This window comes from Schistocerca nitens, chromosome 11 (assembly GCF_023898315.1).
Source record: "Schistocerca nitens isolate TAMUIC-IGC-003100 chromosome 11, iqSchNite1.1, whole genome shotgun sequence".
In the NCBI taxonomy this organism is placed as follows: Eukaryota; Metazoa; Arthropoda; class Insecta; order Orthoptera; family Acrididae; genus Schistocerca; species Schistocerca nitens.
In genome coordinates, this window is record NC_064624.1 from 12,397,431 (window position 1) to 12,417,363 (window position 19,933).

Consider the following 19,933-nt stretch of genomic DNA (forward strand, 5'->3'; position numbering starts at 1 on the left):
GTACCGTCCAGGACTGGAGAAAGTGAATTACATTCTCAGCCAGGGTTTAGATTACCTCTTGTTGCTGAAATGGGAAATGTCCTACCCCCTATCCTTCCCACCCTTCCTACCGTGGTATTCCGCCGTCCACCGAACCTACGCAATATACTCGTCAGTCCTTACACGACCCCTGCTCCCAGTCCCTTACCTCGTGGCTCACACCCCTGTAATAGACCTAGATGCAAGACCTGTCCAGTACATCCTCCTACCACCACCTACTCCAGTCTGGATGCTAACATTACCTATCGCACCAAAGGCGGGGCTACCTGTGAAACCAGTCATGTGATTTACAAGCTAAGCTGCAACCACTGTGCTACGTTCTGCGTGGGCACGACAACCGACAAGCTGTCTGCCGCACGAACGGCCACCGACAAACTGTGGCCAAAAGCAAGTGGACCACCCTGTCGGTGAACACGCTGCCAAACACGATACCCCTCATCTCAATGACTGCTTCACAGTTTGTGCCGTATGGATCCTTCTCACCGACACCAGCTTTTCTGAATTGTGCAGGTGGGAACTTTCCCTGCAATACATCCTACGTTCCCGTAACCCTCCTGGCCTCGACCTTCATTAGTCATTGTCCTCACCCATCCAGCCCCCTCCCAGTTCCCATTCCAGTACTACATAGCTGTCATTTCACCACCACATCCATTCTTTTAATTTCTTTTTATTTCTCTCCTCTTTCTGTTACTTACCCCCTCCCCCCTCCGCACTTTCTCTCCTACCCTCTGTCCAAACTGCAACATTTCATTGTCCGCCACTCCCACCATACTATCTCTCCCCCTCCCCGCCCCAGCCTCCTCCTTACCCCCACCCAGTCGCCACTCCCATCATGCACTGGTGCTGCTGGTCACAGTGTAGTTTCAGCTCTTTGAGACTGCAGACACACACACACACACACACACACACACACACACAAACTACAACATGGTAAAATGTGAGAACTGTGCCTGATCCCAGCAACAAAATTTCAAGAAAAACCATACTGTTAACAGTGACCACTGAAAGTGCATTAAAATAAACAGAAATGCATTTGGTCTTGATCAAAAGTTGGTATTGATGTGTGTAACATGTATTTCAAGTCCTTGCTATAAAATACATGCCTTCTGATACCCCATTGGGTACTGTATTAATCCACTCTGGATACATGCTGCCCTGCCCCTCATTCCCATCAGACACAGATTGCTGTGCGACACTTGTATGTCATTTAATGGCACTGTTCTATATTCTTGGCACGAGCTTTTCAGTTTAACGTGACTTTGGCAGCTTGCCGATTGTTTATCGGAACAGCACTTCACGTGGCTCCACAACACTGAGTGGTCCCTGTTGTAGACCTTTCCGTAACAGAGTAATCTGCTTTCTTAACCGGGAATGAAACCCAGAAGCAGCCATGTATTTAGTTAGTTGGTTGTTACATCCTCAAATTGGAAAAAACTGTGTTTTTTAGAGAAGTGTTGCAATTCGGATGTTCTGACAGTATTATGCTTATATCTGTTGTTCCAGATGTGGTGATTTACTTTGTATCCATACAGATTGACTTAATGAGAAATCCAATTCAGTTAGTAGAGTGACGTATTATCTGTTCTGTTCTAGATGATGCTGGCAGTAGATATTTAAGGCAGCAGTGCCAGCGGAAGCCAGTCACGATGGAAGCTGATATGCCTGGTGCAGCTGAGGTAAAACCTTTACTTATATCCTTCACTGTGTTATGAACACATTTACATATGATGGAAAATTGCAAGTCCCCCAGTGAAACTTGTAGTGGACTTCAGAAAGTTCTTGCAGAAAGAACTCACAACTGATCACTTATTTACTCGAGGGCCAATACTGACATTGTGGGACGACACCTGGGGCTGCAAATATACCGACCTCATTATTAATTGTACGTAAATTAGTACGTCGTGAGCCTCCGATAGACTAGCTGTAATAAGGGTGCGATAAGTTGACCCCCCCCCCCTCCCGAGTACCGAGTGTTAAATGTCGGCACTGTTGAGAATACTTTGTGTCGACTGCTCTGTTTCAGGTTGCTGCCACTCTGTGGCCTCAGAGTTGTGACACTGTAATTGACTGATGAGGTGATGGTGTGTTGTCTGTGTGAGCAGATGATTATTTTTCAGAATGAGATTTTCACTCTGCAGCGAAGTGTGCACTGATACGGAACTTCCTGGCAGATTAAAACTGTGTGCCCGACCGAGACTCGAACTCGGGACCTTTGCCTTTCGCGGGCAAGTGCTCTACCGACTGAGCTACCCGAGCACGACTCACGCCCCGTTCTCACAGCTTTACAACTGTATCGCAGGAGAGCTTCTGTAAAGTTTGGAAGGTAGGAGGCGAGGTACTGGCAGAAGTAAAGCTGTGGGGACGGGGCGTGAGTCGTGCTCGGGTAGCTCAGTCGGTAGAGCACTTGTCTGCGAAAGGCAAAGGTCCCGAGTTCGAGTTTCGGTCCGGCACACAGTTTTAATCTGCCAGCAAGTTTCAGATGATTAGTTGGTTAACAGCAGTAATTGTACGTCGCATTGTTCTCAATTGTTAATTAAAGGTTTTGAAAAATGAACCACTACAACTGTATAATCAAAGAAATTTATTCCAAACAAATAGTTTCACCGCAACACTTATACCGTCTTGAAGTCCATCGTAAACCAAAAGAGTGGTGTAATTCCTTGACCGATGTATTGTAGACCTGTATAATACTAGTTGCCGTTGATTTCATAGATAAGGAGCGTATACTCTGCAGCATGTTGTCACCACTGTGACCGTGTGGACATAAGTGCAACCACAACTGTATTATATGGGTTCTACAATACATGGGCCAAGGAATCAAAGTACTGTTTCGGTTTGTAGTCGACCTGAAGATGGCATAAGTGTTGCACCGAAAGTAGTCTTTTGAAATAAATTCCTTTGATGAAACAGCTATGACGGTTCATTTTCTTTATTTACACTCCTGGAAATTGAAATAAGAACACCGTGAATTCATTGTCCCAGGAAGGGGAAACTTTATTGACACATTCCTGGGGTCAGATACATCACATGATCACACTGACAGAACCACAGGCACATAGACACAGGCAACAGAGCATGCACAATGTCGGCACTAGTACAGTGTATATCCACCTTTCGCAGCAATGCAGGCTGCTATTCTCCCATGGAGACGATCGTAGAGATGCTGGATGTAGTCCTGTGGAACGGCTTGCCATGCCATTTCCACCTGGCGCCTCAGTTGGACCAGCGTTCGTGCTGGACGTGCAGACCGCGTGAGACGACGCTTCATCCAGTCCCAAACATGCTCAATGGGGGACAGATCCGGAGATCTTGCTGGCCAGGGTAGTTGACTTACACCTTCTAGAGCACGTTGGGTGGCACGGGATACATGCGGACGTGCACTGTCCTGTTGGAACAGCAAGTTCCCTTGCCGGTCTAGGAATGGTAGAACGATGGGTTCGATGACGGTTTGGATGTACCGTGCACTATTCAGTGTCCCCTCAACGATCACCAGTGGTGTACGGCCAGTGTAGGAGATCGCTCCCCACACCACGATGCCGGGTGTTGGCCCTGTGGGCCTCGGTTGTATGCAGTCCTGATTGTGGCGCTCACCTGCACGGCGCCAAACACGCATACGACCATCATTTGCACCAAGGCAGAAGCGACTCTCATCGCTGAAGATGACACGTCTCCATTCGTCCCTCCATTCACGCCTGTCGCGACACCACTGGAGGCGGGCTGCACGATGTTGGGGCGTGAGCGGAAGACGGCCTAACGGTGTGCGGGACCGTAGCCCAGCTTCATGGAGACGGTTGCGAATGGTCCTCGCCAATACCCCAGGAGCAACAGTGTCCCTAATTTGCTGGGAAGTGGCGGTGCGGTCCCCTGCGGCACTGCGTAGGATCCTACGGTCTCGGCGTGCATCCGTGCGTCGCTGCGGTCCGGTCCCAGGTCGACGGGCACGTGCACCTTCCGCCGACCAATGGCGACAACATCGATGTACTGTGGAGACCTCACGCCCCACGTGTTGAGCAATTCGGCGGTACGTCCACCCGGCCTCCCGCATGCCCACTATACGCCCTCGCTCAAAGTCCGTCAACTGCACATACGGTTCACGTCCACGCTGTCGCGGCATGCTACCAGTGTTAAAGACTGCGATGGAGCTCCGTATGCCACGGCAAACTGGCTGACACTGACGGCGGCGGTGCACAAATGCTGCGCAGCTAGCGCCATTCGACGGCCAACACCGCGGTTCCTGGTGTGTCCGCTGTGCCGTGCGTGTGATCATTGCTTGTACAGCCCTCTCGCAGTGTCCGGAGCAAGTATGGTGGGTCTGACACACCGGTGTCAATGTGTTCTTTTTTCCATTTCCAGGAGTGTATATCATCGGCCACTGCTCCCTACCACAAGAACACTGGTCTTCCACAAAATGTTTTTAATGCCATTTTTCTGCTACAGAATGTGTTGTATTAAAACTGCCTTAATTTAATTTCATATTCCGTGCTACAAATATGTATCTCATTTGAAGATGACTGTCCCTGCAACACACAGTCACAAATCCTGTTTGAAACTTATGCCACAGCAGCTAATTGGAACAAGGAACACACACCCATACGTTTTTAGTTCTTGAAGACGAACAATAAAACTTTCCCCCTCTTACATCCTTAACACTGCAGTGGCCGCTCGACTTACCCCTCTGCCCCGATGTAAGCGGCCAACTTTACTCGGCTCACTGCCGAATTAACTAGCTTCTATTTATATTAAGCACACCTGAAAATATTAGTGTCTCTGGAGTTATTTTTGTTTGTTATTGGGCTGGAGAACTACTCTCTTTGTACAGTCGTAATATTAGCTGATATTTTTGTCGTTAGCTGTTAGATGCGTATTATTGTAAAATACAGCCTTTAACCGCAGGCCGTACTTACAGTTAATTTGGGCCGTACCCTTTGCGTGTGGCCTGTGGGCCACAGTTTGATGACCACTGTTGTAGATGCATTTGGATAGTTTCCCTTTGTGATAGAAGACAGTGACAACAATGTGTTATCAAGTGGTGTTGTTGTTGTTGTTGTTGTCGTCTTCTGGCCAGAGACTGGTTTCGTGCATCTCTCTACGTTAGGCTATGCTGTGTCAAGCTGTTTCATCTCTGCGTAACTACTGCTGCCTGTATCCATTAGAAGCTACTTACTGTATTCATACCTATAAGGATCTCCCTCTACAATCTTTGCTCCTGCCCTCGCACCCCCCCTCCTACTTTCCCTTTCTCTCTCTCTCTCTCTCCATTACAAAATTGACAATTCCTGGATGTCTCAGGGTGTGTCCTACCAACTGATCCCTTTAGACAAACAGTGCCATAAATTTCTTTTTCCATCGATTAATTTCATTTCCACCTTGTTAGTTATTCAAGCTATCCAACTGACCTTCAGCATTCTTGTGTATCATCACATATGAAAAGCTTCTGTTCCCTTCACATGTAAATTGCTTGTCATCTGCATTTCACTTCTGTACAAGGCTACACTCAACACAAGTACCTTCAGAAGCATTTTTCTTCCTATTGTGAGTCTGCCTCTTATATCCTGCCTACTTTGACCATTGTCAGTTACTCTGCTGCCCATATAACCAAACTTGCCTATTACTTCTAGTGTCTCATTTCCTAATATATGAGGTTTGAATGAAAAGTAATTGGGTTTGGATGGGAATATTTTAATAAGTGAAACACAGAAATAATCCTTAGAATGTGATCTTTAATTACCAAAATATACTTTTCCGCATAATCACCAGCTAATCGGATACATTTCTGCCGACGATTAACAGGTTTGCTCAAGCCGTCACAGAAGAAGTAGACACTCTGTTTCCGCTACCACAGTCTCACAGTTCTCTGAACATCTTCATTAGAAGCAGGAGGATGTCCCCACAGACCATCTTTCATTATCGAAAACAGATGGGAGTCAGACGGTGCTAAATCTGGACTGTACGGAGGATGCCGTGAGATCCGGTCTCTGATGTTCTGCTGTGGTGGCACGTCAAGTGTGTGGTTTGGCACTGTCATGCTGCAGGAAAACGTTTCCCTTTTCCTTTCCGACCTTTGTCAGCTGTCGTTTCAGAATTCACAGCGTTCTGATGTAACAGTCTGAATTTATTGTTGTTCCACAATTGAGGAAATCGACAAGGATAACACCGTCTGCATCCCAGAACACTGCGACCATTATTTTTCCAGCTGAGGCCTGCACCTTGAATTTCTTTTTCTGGGGCGAGTCTTTGTGTCGATATTCCGTAGACTGACATTTCATCTCTGGGTCTTAACGGTGTACCCACCTTTCGTCTCTTGTCACAGTTGAATGGAGAAAGGCATCACCTTCATTCTCGTAATGTGAGAGGAGTTCCTGACAAATTTCAAATCAGTGCGCTTTCATTTCAGGAGTCAGCATCCGGGGTACCAGTCGTGCACAGACCTTCCGATATCTGAGCAAAGCAATAATGCGACCCACACAATTCCGATTCTGCTTGCAGTTTCTCTCTGAATGGTACTACAATCGTCTTGAATCAATCTGTCAACATGAAACTTCCTGGCAGATTAAAACTGTGTGCACGACCGAGACTCGAACTCGGGACCTTCGCGGGCAAGTGCTCTACCATCTGAGCTTCCGAAGCACGACTCACGCCCGGTCCTCACAGCTTTACTTCTGCCAGAGGCAAAGGTCCCGAGTTCGAGTCTCGGTCGGTGCACACAGTTTTAATCTGCCAGGAAGTTTCATATCAGCGCACACTCCGCTGCAGAGTGAAAATCTCATTCTGGAAACATCCCCCAGGCTGTGGCTAAGCCATGTCTCCGCAATATCCTTTCTTTCAGGAGTGCTAGTTCTGCATGGTTCGCAGGAGAGCTTCTGTAAAGTTTGGAAGGTAGGAGACGAGGTACTGGCAGAAGTAAAGCTGTGAGTGCCGGGCGTGAGTCGTGCTTCGGTAGCTCAGTTGGTAGAGCACTTGCCCGCGAAAGGCAAAGGTCCCGAGTTCGAGTCTCGGTCGGTGCACACAGTTTTAATCTGCCAGGAAATTTCATAACAGCGCACACTCCGCTGCAGAGTGAAAATCTCATTCTGGAATCTGTCAACATTTTGCTTGTGAAAGTCAGTGGTTTCTGTCACAGGACATCCAACTCTTTGTTTGTCTTGTAGGACAGATGTTCCTGCCTCAACATCTTCAAACCTGCTCGCCGAGCGACGCACAGTACTCACATCGACACAATCACCATAAACTGCTTTCATTCTCTGATGAACCTTCTGTGAGTTGACGCCTTCTGCTGTCAAGAATTCAATGACTGCACGTTGATTAAATTACATTCAGCGACCGTGTGCGCGGGGTTCCATACTTTGCACTGTAACGACACAACCGTTCAGTGCTGAGGCTTCCCGCGAACTGGAGCTGTAGAGGAGAGGCTACGGAACAAGCCAGTACATGCCGCATACCGATGCTGCCAACTGTTGAAGAGTTACGAAGGTGGAGGCATTACTTTTCAGTCAACCCTCGTAATTCTCTCGGCATCTCCTTTTTTGGTCCACACACATTTCATCACCCTTGTTTGACTTTTATTAATGTTGATCTTATAACATGTTTCCGAGACACTACCCATTCCATTCAGCTGTAGAATTATGAAGGGCATTTAATAAGTAATGCAACAACATTTTATCTCAGCTAATTTTGGTTGAGAAATGAGGAGTTTCTTGTGGGACATGCTGTATCCTGCCGTGGAATGGTGTGCACAGAAAAGGTGACGGTGCCCAGGTAACATTGAACTAAAGAAAATGTTTCTCTAAGGAAGCAACAAGAAAACATGAAAACCAGAAACCAAATCTATATGAAAGAACACAAGATGTAGTTCGATCTAATGGGAATAATTGTCGCTCGGTGAATACAGTACGAGAGAGAGAGAACACACTCTTTGTCACCGGCAGTTACTCTCTGAGCTTCAGAATTTGTCGAGGTCACGACCGGTGGTGCACTGCTGTGGTCTTCATCTGGTAGCACCCTTTTTTTTTTTTTTAGAGGTGGAGCCCCTCCACGCCCACACCGGCATGATGGCCAACACAAAAGGTCTACTGCCATCTCTGCATAAGGGTTAGTATTCACTAAAGTGAGGTGTCGCAGGATGTGGGTACTGCGATGTTTGCGTACGTCTGGTTAGGGTTAACCATTAATACGCGCTCATCTGGAGATAGATTGGTCGAAATCGGACGAAGGGTAGGGGTTTGAAGGTCAGAGGAAAAAAAGTGCCATGGCAAGAGCCGAGGGGAAAAAAACCTCTGCGATAGTTAGGTCGGGCGGCAAGAGCAGTAGCGGTTGTCTTGCTGCCTGCGATAGGTTGTACAAGGATAGGCTTTGTTAGTAGTGGGTATCATGCGTGTCGATACCTTGACGTTGTGCGTTTGTGCTGCTCGGCGGCTGGCGCTGGGTGCTGGTACAGAGTCCTCGTTCAGCGTCAGCAGCCTGCAACAGTCAGGTTTGTTATCGGTCTTGTGTCCGATAGGTCATATACCGGAGGCACAGTGTGAGGGAGTGTTGGCAGATTGTTCGTGCGTCTGTGGGCGAGCTCGTCGGTGTCCCTGCTGTGGCCTGTTGGTCGGCTCTAATAGCAGCTGGTGGTTTCCAGTCAGTGTTGCTGATATGCAGGGGCTTACCGACGTTTGTCGCTGTTTGCGTATGTTAGTTTACCATAGGTGGTTATGCCCTAGCAAGCAGTGTCTTTGGCCGCTTGTGTTTCCACCTGTGGTTGTGATCGTAGTTTCCCAGAGTGAGGATGAACGGATTGTTCGAGTGTCTCGAGTTCGCGTATAGTCGTGTGGCTTGTTTTCTGAATACTTCCTCGAGGGTATCGAGGCGGTATTCACGGTGAAGATCCACGGTGCGTGTGTAGCGTGGAGCATTGCTAATGATTCGTAGCACCTTGTTCTGTATGATCTGCAGGCGGCGCAGTCGTGTGGGAGCTGCATATCCCCAGACGGGAGCTGCGTACGTCATCAGAGGTCTAATCAGTGTCATGTATAAGGACCTCGACACCCTCCTATTCAGTGTGCTTTGCCTGTTGAGCACTGGGAAGAGCTGTTTGAGCCTCGCGTGCACTCGGTTGGCAACGTATTCGATGTGGTCCCCCCGTGTAAGTTTCCGGTCCAGCCAGACACCGAGGTATCTGACTTTCTCTCGGAAACGCATTGGGCGTGTATGTAGTGTTATCGGTCTACAGTGTTGGTGTTTGCGCAGTAGTTTCGGTCTGCGTGTGAACAGAACTGCTTCGCACTTGTCGACGTTTACTTTAATACGCCATCGCTCCAGCCAAGGCTCAGCTATTCTGAGTGCTGTCTGTATTCGTGAGTTGATGTTCGACGGTTTCCAGTCTTGCGCGAGGATGGCTGTGTCATCCGCGTAGACGGCTAACGTCGTGTTTCGTGTCGCTGGGAAGTCATTAATGTACAGGTTAAACAAGATGGGCCCTAGGATGCTTCCTTGGGGTACTCCAGCTTGGATACCGTGTTGTGTTGATTGTTTATCCTGCACGTTAGTGTTGAAACATCTGTTCGTGAGATATGAGTGTATGAGACGTACGAGTCCGTCCGGGAAACCAGCTTCGCTTAGTTTGCGTATGAGTCCGTTGTGCCAGAGACGATCGAAAGCCTTTTCGATGTCTAGGAACACGGCCCCTGTGGCTTTGTTCATGTTGTAGCCGTGTGTTATATGTTCGACTACGCGGAGGAGTTGTTGTGTTGACGAGTGGTGATTCCTAAAGCCGAATTGCTCCGGTCTTAGGGTGTCGTTGGCGATGCAATGCCTAGTGATACGTTTTAGTATTACCTTCTCAACAATCTTGCTGAGCGAGCACAGCAGACTGATGGGTCGGTAATTTTGTGAGAGGGAGTGGTCTTTCCCTGGCTTCCTGAACATCAGGACCTTGGCCGCCTTCCAAAAGTCAGGGAAGTGTTGGTGTGTCAGGATGGCATTCGTTAAGTGTGCGAGGTATTCTACGGCTTTATCCGTGAACTCCTGGAGGACACGGTTTTGAATGCCATCAGGCCCAGGGGCTTTTCTAGCGGTGGTGTGCTTGATAGCCCATGTAACTTCATTTGTGCTAGTACGTCTTATTTCGTTGCGCGAGGGCTGGGCTACAAGTCGTGTAACCTCCTGGTCCGTTTCAAGTGTGAATGCTGGGTCTGAAGGAACCAGATTCGGCATGAAAGACGCTGCAAGTGTTGAGGCCATAAGCTCTGCCTTCTCCGTCGCGGAGTAGGCTGGGCCGTCTGGTCCTTGTAACGTGGGAATGTAATGTTTCTCCCTGGTGAAGTGTCTGGCCAGCTGCCACACGCCAGGACGTGTGGTATCCAGCCCAGCGAGTTTCTGTCCCCATTGTTCGTTTCTGAATGTTTGAATTTTATTTCGTATTATGCCCTGGAGTCTGTTGACGTGCAGTTTATAGAACGGGCGCCTGGTAGGTAGCACCCTATCTGTGACTCGTCATTTATTCTGGATTACACTCGGTGGTACAGTCGGCAGCACACTGCAGGCGAGCTGCAGGTGGTGGTCCCGTAAGGGCCACCTGTCGTAGGGGTACTAGGAATGCGCTGGTGTCACGTGGCTTTGTGGATGTGAAATAGTGCCGGCTGTGTCCGGTGAATGTACGAGGGTCACTCCAAAAGAAATGCACACTATTTAAAAAAAAAAAAAAATCTATCTTTTATTCTACATGTTTGAAAGTTTTACAGTGTGTAGATATATCCTTAAGGAACAATATTTTCATTTCTCCACATAATTTCCATCCCTCTCAACTGCCTTACGCCATCTTGGAACAGCGCCTGTTGGAGCCACTGTTTGGCAGCGTGCACAAGGGAGTCATAATCTTCAAACCTTGTTGCACGAAGAGTGTCTTTCCGTTTCCCAAAGAGATGATAGTCACATGGAGCCAGGTGAAGACTGTAAGGTGGGTGTTTCAGTGTTGTCCATCCGAGTTTTGTGATCGCTTCCACGGTTTTTTACTGACATGTGGCCGTGTGTTGTCGTGCAACAGCAAAACATCTTGCTTTTGCCGATATGGTCGAACACGACTCAGTCGAGCTTGAAGTTTCTTCAGTGTTGTCACATATGTATCAGAATTTATGGTGGTTCCACTTAGCATGATGTCCACAAGCAAGAGTCCTTCGGAATCGAAAAATACCGTATCCGTAACTTTTCCAGCAGAAAGTGTGGTTTTGAATTATTTTTTCTTGGGTGAATTTGCACAATGGCTCTCCATTGATTGCCTCTTTGTCTCTGGTGAAAAATGATGGAGCCATGTTTCATCACCTTCACAATTCTTCCAAGAAATTCATCTCACCATTCTCGTATTGCTCCAAAATTTCACTGCATACTGTTTTTCTTGTTTCTTTGTGAGCCACTGTCAACATTCTGGGAACCCACCTGGCTCAAATCTTTCTTAACGCCAACACTTTCAGTATTCTGCAAACACTTCCTTCGCCTATTCCAACGTAGCGTGTCAATTCGTTCACTGTGATGCGTCTGTCAGCAGTCGCCAGTTCGTTAACTCTCTGCACACTGTCTGGAGTGTGTGCAGTACGAGGCCTGCCGCTGCGGGAGCAATCCTCAATATTGCAGTGCCCGCTTTCATCACGTAACCTGCTTGCCCACCGACTGTGCTGCGATCGACAGCAGCATCTCCTTACACCTTTTTCAACTTCTTGTGGATGTTTCCCACTGTCTCGTTTTCAAAGCACAGTACTTCTATGACAGCGCGTTTCTTCTGACGAACGTCAAGTGTAGCAGCCATCTTGAAGACATGCTGTGACGGCGCCACTCACGGGAACAGGTTCAACTAAGTTTGAAAACAAGCGGGAAGGATGTATCTACAAACTGTAAAACTTTCACACATGCAGAATGAAAACTGTATTTTTACAAAAATAGTGTGCATTTCTTTTGCAGTGACCCTTGTAGCACCCCCTTTACTGCAGTGGATGGCACAGTGAGGGTGGGCAGCATCAGCCGGACGGTAACCCACAGAGCACAGCCGTGCGGCAGGTGCTTTTCCCTTCACAGAGGGACGGCGAAGCCGTCTCGAGTCACAGACGGTGACCGTGGCGTAGCTGACAGCCGGGGACACTGCAGGACATCCTGGAATATTCTCGCCTCGACCCTTATAATTTTGTGAAGTTCCGATAGATTGTTACACTATACGTCGCCTTCAAAAAGGCATCTGTAACGGAGGTGCGTTGTGAGGGCGAGGCATCTGTCACCGCCGCACTAAGATCACGGAAACCTGTCCGATCTCCCGGGTGACAGCCGGTGGCACACAGCTGTGATTCCTGCAGTGTCGGAACGTGCAGACACTCTCACTCGAGGTGATCGACAGATTGCAAACACCTCGCTGGACGACTGCCGAGGTTATCGGTGCAGCGAGACGTCGGCTCCGATGTGGACCAGTTGAGCGGTCCCGTGCAGGCACTGACTAAGGTGGCATAAGGCCGTCGCATTGAACAGATATTATGTTGAAAAATAGGGATAATAGGAATGTATAGACAGAAGAGTGGGAAATAATACAGTGTACTGGAATCGTGAATAAAATGTACCTGCTTTCAGGGGGGGGGGGGGGGGAAGTATATTTTCAGAACGATATTTCCACTCTGTAGTGGCACTGACTAAGGTGGCATAAGGCCGTCGCATTGAACAGATATTATGTTGAAACATAGGGATAATAGGAATGTATAGACAGAAGAGTGGGAAATAATACAGTGTACTGGAATCGTGAATAAAATGTACCTGCTTTCAGGGGGGGGGGGGGGGGGGGAAGTATATTTTCAGAACGATATTTCCACTCTGTAGTGGCACTGACTAAGGTGGCATAAGGCCGTCGCATTGAACAGATATTATGTTGAAACATAGGGATAATAGGAATGTATAGACAGAAGAGTGGGAAATAATACAGTGTACTGGAATCGTGAATAAAATGTACCTGCTTTCAGGGGGGGGGGGGGGGGAAGTATATTTTCAGAACGATATTTCCACTCTGTAGTGGCACTGACTAAGGTGGCATAAGGCCGTCGCATTGAACAGATATTATGTTGAAACATAGGGATAATAGGAATGTATAGACAGAAGAGTGGGAAATAATACAGTGTACTGGAATCGTGAATAAAATGTACCTGCTTTCAGGGGGGGGGGGGGGGAAGTATATTTTCAGAACGATATTTCCACTCTGTAGTGGCACTGACTAAGGTGGCATAAGGCCGTCGCATTGAACAGATATTATGTTGAAACATAGGGATAATAGGAATGTATAGACAGAAGAGTGGGAAATAATACAGTGTACTGGAATCGTGAATAAAATGTACCTGCTTTCAGGGGGGGGAAAATGTATATTTTCAGAACGATATTTCCACTCTGTAGTGGCACTGACTAAGGTGGCATAAGGCCGTCGCATTGAACAGATATTATGTTGAAACATAGGGATAATAGGAATGTATAGACAGAAGAGTGGGAAATAATACAGTGTACTGGAATCGTGAATAAAATGTACCTGCTTTCAGGGGGGGGAAAATGTATATTTTCAGAACGATATTTCCACTCTGTAGTGGCACTGACTAAGGTGGCATAAGGCCGTCGCATTGAACAGATATTATGTTGAAACATAGGGATAATAGGAATGTATAGACAGAAGAGTGGGAAATAATACAGTGTACTGGAATCGTGAATAAAATGTACCTGCTTTCAGGGGGGGGGGGGGGGGGGAAGTATATTTTCAGAACGATATTTCCACTCTGTAGTGGCACTGACTAAGGTGGCATAAGGCCGTCGCATTGAACAGATATTATGTTGAAACATAGGGATAATAGGAATGTATAGACAGAAGAGTGGGAAATAATACAGTGTACTGGAATCGTGAATAAAATGTACCTGCTTTCAGGGGGGAAAAAATGTATATTTTCAGAACGATATTTCCACTCTGTAATGGAGTGTGCGCCAATATGAAACTTCCTGGCAGATTCAAACAGACAGAGACTCGAACTCGGAACCTTTGGCAAAGTCCGGCACACAGTTTTAATCTGCCAGGAAGTTTCAAAACGTATATTACTTATTGAACGCTCCTTCTACACTGTCCTGGGCAAGTTTAATTTCTTGTCTTTGAACTTTAATTTCCTTTCAAAATTTCTCCTTGGGATCCCTCATAGCTTGCTCACTGTACATATTGGATAGGATTAGAGATAGGCTACAACCTTGTCCCACTCCCTTCAGAACTGCAGTTGGGTTTCTGTACAAGTTAGACAACCTCTTGCTCACTGTATTTTATCCCTTATTCTTTAAGAATTTCAAAAAGTATAATCCAGACAATATTTTCTAAAGCTTTGTCTAAATCTACCAATTCTATAAATGTGTGTTTCTCTTCCATCCACCTATCTAGTAAGATAAGTTGTGGTCTCAGTATTGCTTTGCACGTTCCTACGTTTCTGTAGTACCCTAACTGATATTCCACGACATAAACTTCTCCTAGTGTTTCTGTCCTTCTGTAGATGATTTGTACAGTATTTTGTCAATGATGCTAATTAAATTGATGGTTCAGCAGTATTCACAAATGTCAGCATCTGCCTTCATTGGAGTAAGAATGTAATAATACTTGTTGCAATCTTCTAATCTATGACACGGGGATTTAGTAATACTTCTTTATAACTATACCTGTTTGTGTGTCGTGCCATCTTCTCAATATTAGTCGCGTCATAAAAATTTCTGATGTTGATAACCGTATATTACTTGTAAAATCTTCGCAGTTATCAATTTAACAGTGTTATCTGATATTCGAATGGGTCATACATGTTTCTGTGTTAAAGCACTTAATTGTTTGTCTATATACAAGCTGAAGAAAAATTTGCACTCTAAGACTTTGCAGCGCGATTCCTCACGTACGTGCGATACAAAAATTTCTCTTAAAAAATTTCATCCTGCACGTATTTCCGACAGTAAATGGGTGTTAAAGATTGGCAATCTGGCAACACTGTAATCACATGTCCAGTAACTACCTCTGTCAGCATACAAGAGTAGTCCTGCGCAGTGGATAGCGATTTGGGTTTGTGTGCGGGAGGTCGAGGTGTATTTGTTTTTATTTGCCAATTTCATTCTGCCGTATAATACTGTAGTATAATATATCTAAAAACAAAGATGATGTGACTTACCAAATGAAAATGCTGGCAGGTCGACAGACACACAAACAAACACAAACATACACACAAAATTCAAGCTTTCGCAACAAACTGTTGCCTCCTCAGGAAAGAGGGAAGTAGAGGGAAAGACGAAAGGATGTGGGTTTTAAGGGAGATGGTAAGGAGTCATTCCAATCCCGGGAGCGGAAAGACTTACCTTAGGGGGAAAAAAGGACGGGTATACACTCGCGCACACACACACACACACACACACACACACACACACACACACATATATATCCATCCACACATATACAGACACAAGCAGACATATTTAAAGACAAAGAATTTGGGCAGAGATGTCAGTCGAGGCGGAAGTGCAGAGGCAAAGATGTTGTTGAATGACAGGTGAGGTATGAGTGGCGGCAACTTGAAATTAGCGGAGATTGAGGCCTGGTGGATAACGGGAAGAGAGGATATATTGAAGAGCAAGTTCCCATCTCCGGAGTTCGTATAGGTTGGTGTTGGTGGGAAGTATCCAGATAACCCGGACGGTGTAACACTGTGCCGACCGGTGGATCGGATGCGAGGGGGCATTTGACACAGCATTTTATGCACGACCTCCACATTCACACACGATCTGACGTGATCACGTGTATGCGCCTCCGATACCAGCTGATCTGTCCGACTTTAGAAACAGTGTTATTGCAACAGTTACTCACGATACCTCGGTCGAGGTTTCGGAACAACTCGCATAACAACTTGATGTGTGATCGGTGTTCACACTGAATAATTGTAAGAAAAACTGTTTGTGTTTCTCTTTCATTTGGTGTATTATTTATAATTGTAAGGTGAATGTAATATGCGCTACAAAGCCTTAAAACCTGTATATTCATTTTGAAACAACCTGTATAGGAAGAGATAAATTGCCACTTACAGTAAAGAAGACACATAAAGTTGCAGACAGATATAGTTAAAAGACACTTACATAGAGCTTTTGGCCAAGGCCTTTATAAGCAAGAGAGAAACACACCATTCGTGCACACAAGCAAGCGCAACTCGTGCACACGTGACCACAAACTCTATGAGCTCAGGCCAGAGTGTGATTGTCACGTGGGATGCAAGCAGCAACTCGGGTGGGGCAAGGAAGGAAAAGGAATACTAGTTTACATATGGGGGTAGAGACAAATACGGTCCGGTGTAGTGTTCAGGCACTAGGATTCTAACAGGTGCAGCGCAAGGAAGTTGTGGGGCAGGCAGGTGGGGGGAAAAAGGAGCGAAAGATGAGAGGAGTGGGGAAAGATGGGTGGGTACGTTGGAAGAGCTCGGCAAACGGAGGGTGAGAGACGAGAATGGGAAGTAGGTGATTGGGCAGGGGAGGTGGAAAATGTCAGGTGGAGGGTGTGGGGATAGTACGTTACTGTAGATTGATGCCGAGACTACTACAGGAGCGGAAAGCTGGCGGTGGAGGGGAGGATTCAGATGGCAGCTGTCGAAATCGAGCACGTCGTGCTGGCCGAGCACTTCCTGTTACGGACTTGTCAGAGGTTTATCCTGCCCCATCAGGGGCCGGGCCACCTGTGAAGGCAGTAATGTCGTTTACGAGCTCTGCTGCAGTCGTTGCACAGCTTTTCGTATCGGCACGACTACCGACTAGCTGTGCAGCAGGATGAACGGCCACCTCCAAATTGTGGCAGAGAGCAAAGCTGACCACCGTGTGGCGTAATGTGCAGCTGAACGTAACGTGCTCGATTTCGACGGCTGCTTCACTAACTCAGCCACCTGGATGCTTGCCCCCCCCCCCCCCCCCCTTCCCACCCCCACGACCACCAGGTTTTCTGAACTGTGCAGATGGGATTTATCCTTAAAACAAATTCTCTGCTCCCACAAGTATCCCGGCCTCGGCCATATCGACCTACGGTAACGTACCGTCCTCACGCCTTCACCCTGTCACCTCGTCTCCCAGCCTCTTTGTTTGCCACCTCTGCGAATACACTCGCCCGTCTTTTGCCGCTCGTCTCCTTTATTGCTCCTTTTTTTCCCACCTCCCTGCCCTACAATCTCCTGATGGCATTCTAGTCCCTGCACACTCCGTCATACAGCATTTGTCTCTCCCTCCATCCGTACACTACTATCCCATCACCTTCCCCACGCACTCCAGGTTAGTGCCGGCATCCGACGTGACAGTTGCATTCCGGCCCGGGCTCCCAGAATTTGCGGTCGTGTGTGCGTGAGGTGTGCTTGCTTATGTCACACGTGGTGTTTGTTTCTCTTTTGCTGATGGAGGCTGTGACTGAAGGCTCTATGTCAGTGTCTTTTAATTGTGCCTGTCTGCAGCTTAACTTGGCTTTTTTACAGTAAGTAGCACTCTATCTTTTCCTACATCATTAGTAGTAATAAACAAGTATTAATACAACCGTGTCTCACACATTTCAAAAAATATGTTACTGCTGTTGGAAGTAGCCTGAAAAAAATTTAGGTTTTTGTCTGTCTAATGTACCTTACATGCCAGGTCAAATAGTTTTGTCACTGTCAGCTCTCCCACAGATCTCAATAATTCTGAGAGAATGTTGTCTGTTCCAGGGAGCATGTTTCCGCTTAAGTCTCTCAGCTTTCTGCCAAATTCTTCTCATAGTTCCATATCTCCCATTTCGTCTACTTTTGCTTTCTCTTCTCTTAGCATAATATTGCCTTCAGGTTCATCTCCATTGTGTAAATTCACTATATTTTCTTTTCATTTCTTTCAGCTATTCCTCCTCTGCTCAGTACTGCCTCGATGCCTGAGCTCGTGATACACGTTACGTTCTTTCTCTTTTCTCCCAACTAGTTAGATGTGTGAGAGGCACGCTGTATGGGCCCTCAGGTTGTGACTGTGACAGTGGAGGAGACTGTCGAAAGCTTAGGCTCTCTCTAAAGTCTTACATAAACACAGACAATTTTATTTCAGAATGTACACGTAAAAAGCTACATATCAAAATTTTGTTGTAGCTCTAAGCTAACTGCTTGGTGAGATAATAATGAAAATAAGAGACATTGCACAAACAATAACTCCTACTTCTTTATGGAGATGTGGATTTGCATTCGGGATATTTAAGTCAAAACATCTGTCTCCAAGTCTCAAATCTCCTACAGCATCACTATAACGTATCAGACAAATGCTGGGATGTTTCCCTCATCGAGTCGTGGTTTTCTTCCTTTAGTCTTTGTCACTCTTGAAATGTAGTCCATTTTAACAGCTTGGTGTCTGTGAAACGTTAAACTTGTAACTTGGTTTTGCAGCTCTTCTGTCATTCTGCTGCAAACATTGTGTGTTAGATTTGATTAGGTGTGTGTTAGATTAGATATACTTTTATTCTGTGGGCTCATAGTTACGAGATCCTTGAGAATGCAGAACATGTCAGAAAACAAGAATAAGTATTACATATTTACACGTGAAGTGGTCATCATGGATGTTGACTAACTCAAAAAGGCTTAAACACATTTTTATTTAACGTGTAATGTTAACAAACTTGTCACAACACACGGAGAAGTATAAGGGACAGTCAAACGAAAAGAGACTTATGGAAAAAGTAAGTAAACTGTTTATTATTTCAAAAGTAATGACCTTAACTGTTAATACTTTTATCCTACTATTAGACTAGATGGTCAATCCCTTTATGGAAAAATGTTTCAGGTTGTCTACGGAACCACGATTGTACCCAGGTGTGCATCTCTTTGTCTGAAATAAATTGACAGAACTGAATGTCTTTCTTCAGAGCTCAAAAAATATGGAAATGGAAACCGCACGGAGAGAGATCTAGACTGTACGGAGGATGTAATGGCTGCCCAGCAAAACATCTCCAGTGTGGATGAACCGACCTGCCAATAAAACACCCCCCCTCTGTTGCCGAAGTTGTTTCGACTACACAGCAGAAGTTTTATTGGAAAGACCTGACACATCCTCCCCACGCTATTTCCACATTTTCAGAGCCCCGAAGAAAGACATTCGTGGCTGTCAATTTACTTCGGACAAAGAGGTGCGCGCCTGGGTATAATCGTGGTTCTGCAGTCTCTTACAGACAGTTCCCACGAAGTCATTGACTGTCTAGTCTCACAGTGGAAGAAGTGTACACACATCATAAAAAGTTTTGCATCACCCCGGTTCCCAGAACTCCTGAAGATAGACGATGACTGTGGATGTTGTATCACAGACATAGCCCCTTTGACTGTTCAGAGATTCCACTAAGCCCTCCTAAAGTTGTAAACAAACACGCATGAGCAGCGCCTATTAGACAGAGGGGGCCCAACTGCCTATCGGTTCGAGTCATTCCACCAGGAAGGAGGTACACAGCTCGTGGTGTCTGTAGTTCAGTCGTGCCCAGACGGTCAATACTGCGGTTCGATCGCGTCTGCATTGTTCCTTTGTGCCAGGAACGGCTCTCTGCAAGGAAAGTGTCCAGGTGTCTCGCAGTGAACCAAAGCGATGTCGTTCGGACACGGGGGAGATACAGAGACACAAGAACTGTCGGTGATATGCCTCACTCAGACCGCTCGAGGGCTACTACTGCAGTGGATGACTGCTACCTACAGATTATGGCTCGGAGGAATCCTGACAGCAGCGCCAATGTGGTGAATAGTGCTTTTCGTGCAGCCACAGGACATTGTGTTAAGACTCAGTGTGCAATAGGCTACACGACGCGCAACTTCACTCCCAACATCCGTGGCGAGGCTATCTGTGCAACCGTAACACCGTGCAGCGCGGTACCGATGGGCCTGAC

The 19,933-nt window shown here is 46.6% G+C and overlaps 1 protein-coding gene and 1 non-coding gene across 6 annotated transcripts in view; both read left to right on the forward strand.

Annotated features, from left to right (window-relative positions):
• LOC126213522 (uncharacterized) overlaps positions 1-19,933 on the forward strand; it is a 173,677-nt gene that overhangs the window by 90,288 nt on the left and 63,456 nt on the right. For all 5 annotated transcript variants that reach the window (XM_049941358.1, XM_049941356.1, XM_049941355.1 and 2 more), the window contains one exon: positions 1,633-1,715. In XM_049941358.1, the coding sequence (XP_049797315.1) occupies positions 1,633-1,715 (83 nt within the window). The remainder of the gene's footprint in view (positions 1-1,632; positions 1,716-19,933) is intronic.
• Positions 6,970-7,043, forward strand: Trnas-cga (transfer RNA serine (anticodon CGA)). Its single transcript has one exon. It is a non-coding gene; the product is annotated as a tRNA-Ser (tRNA).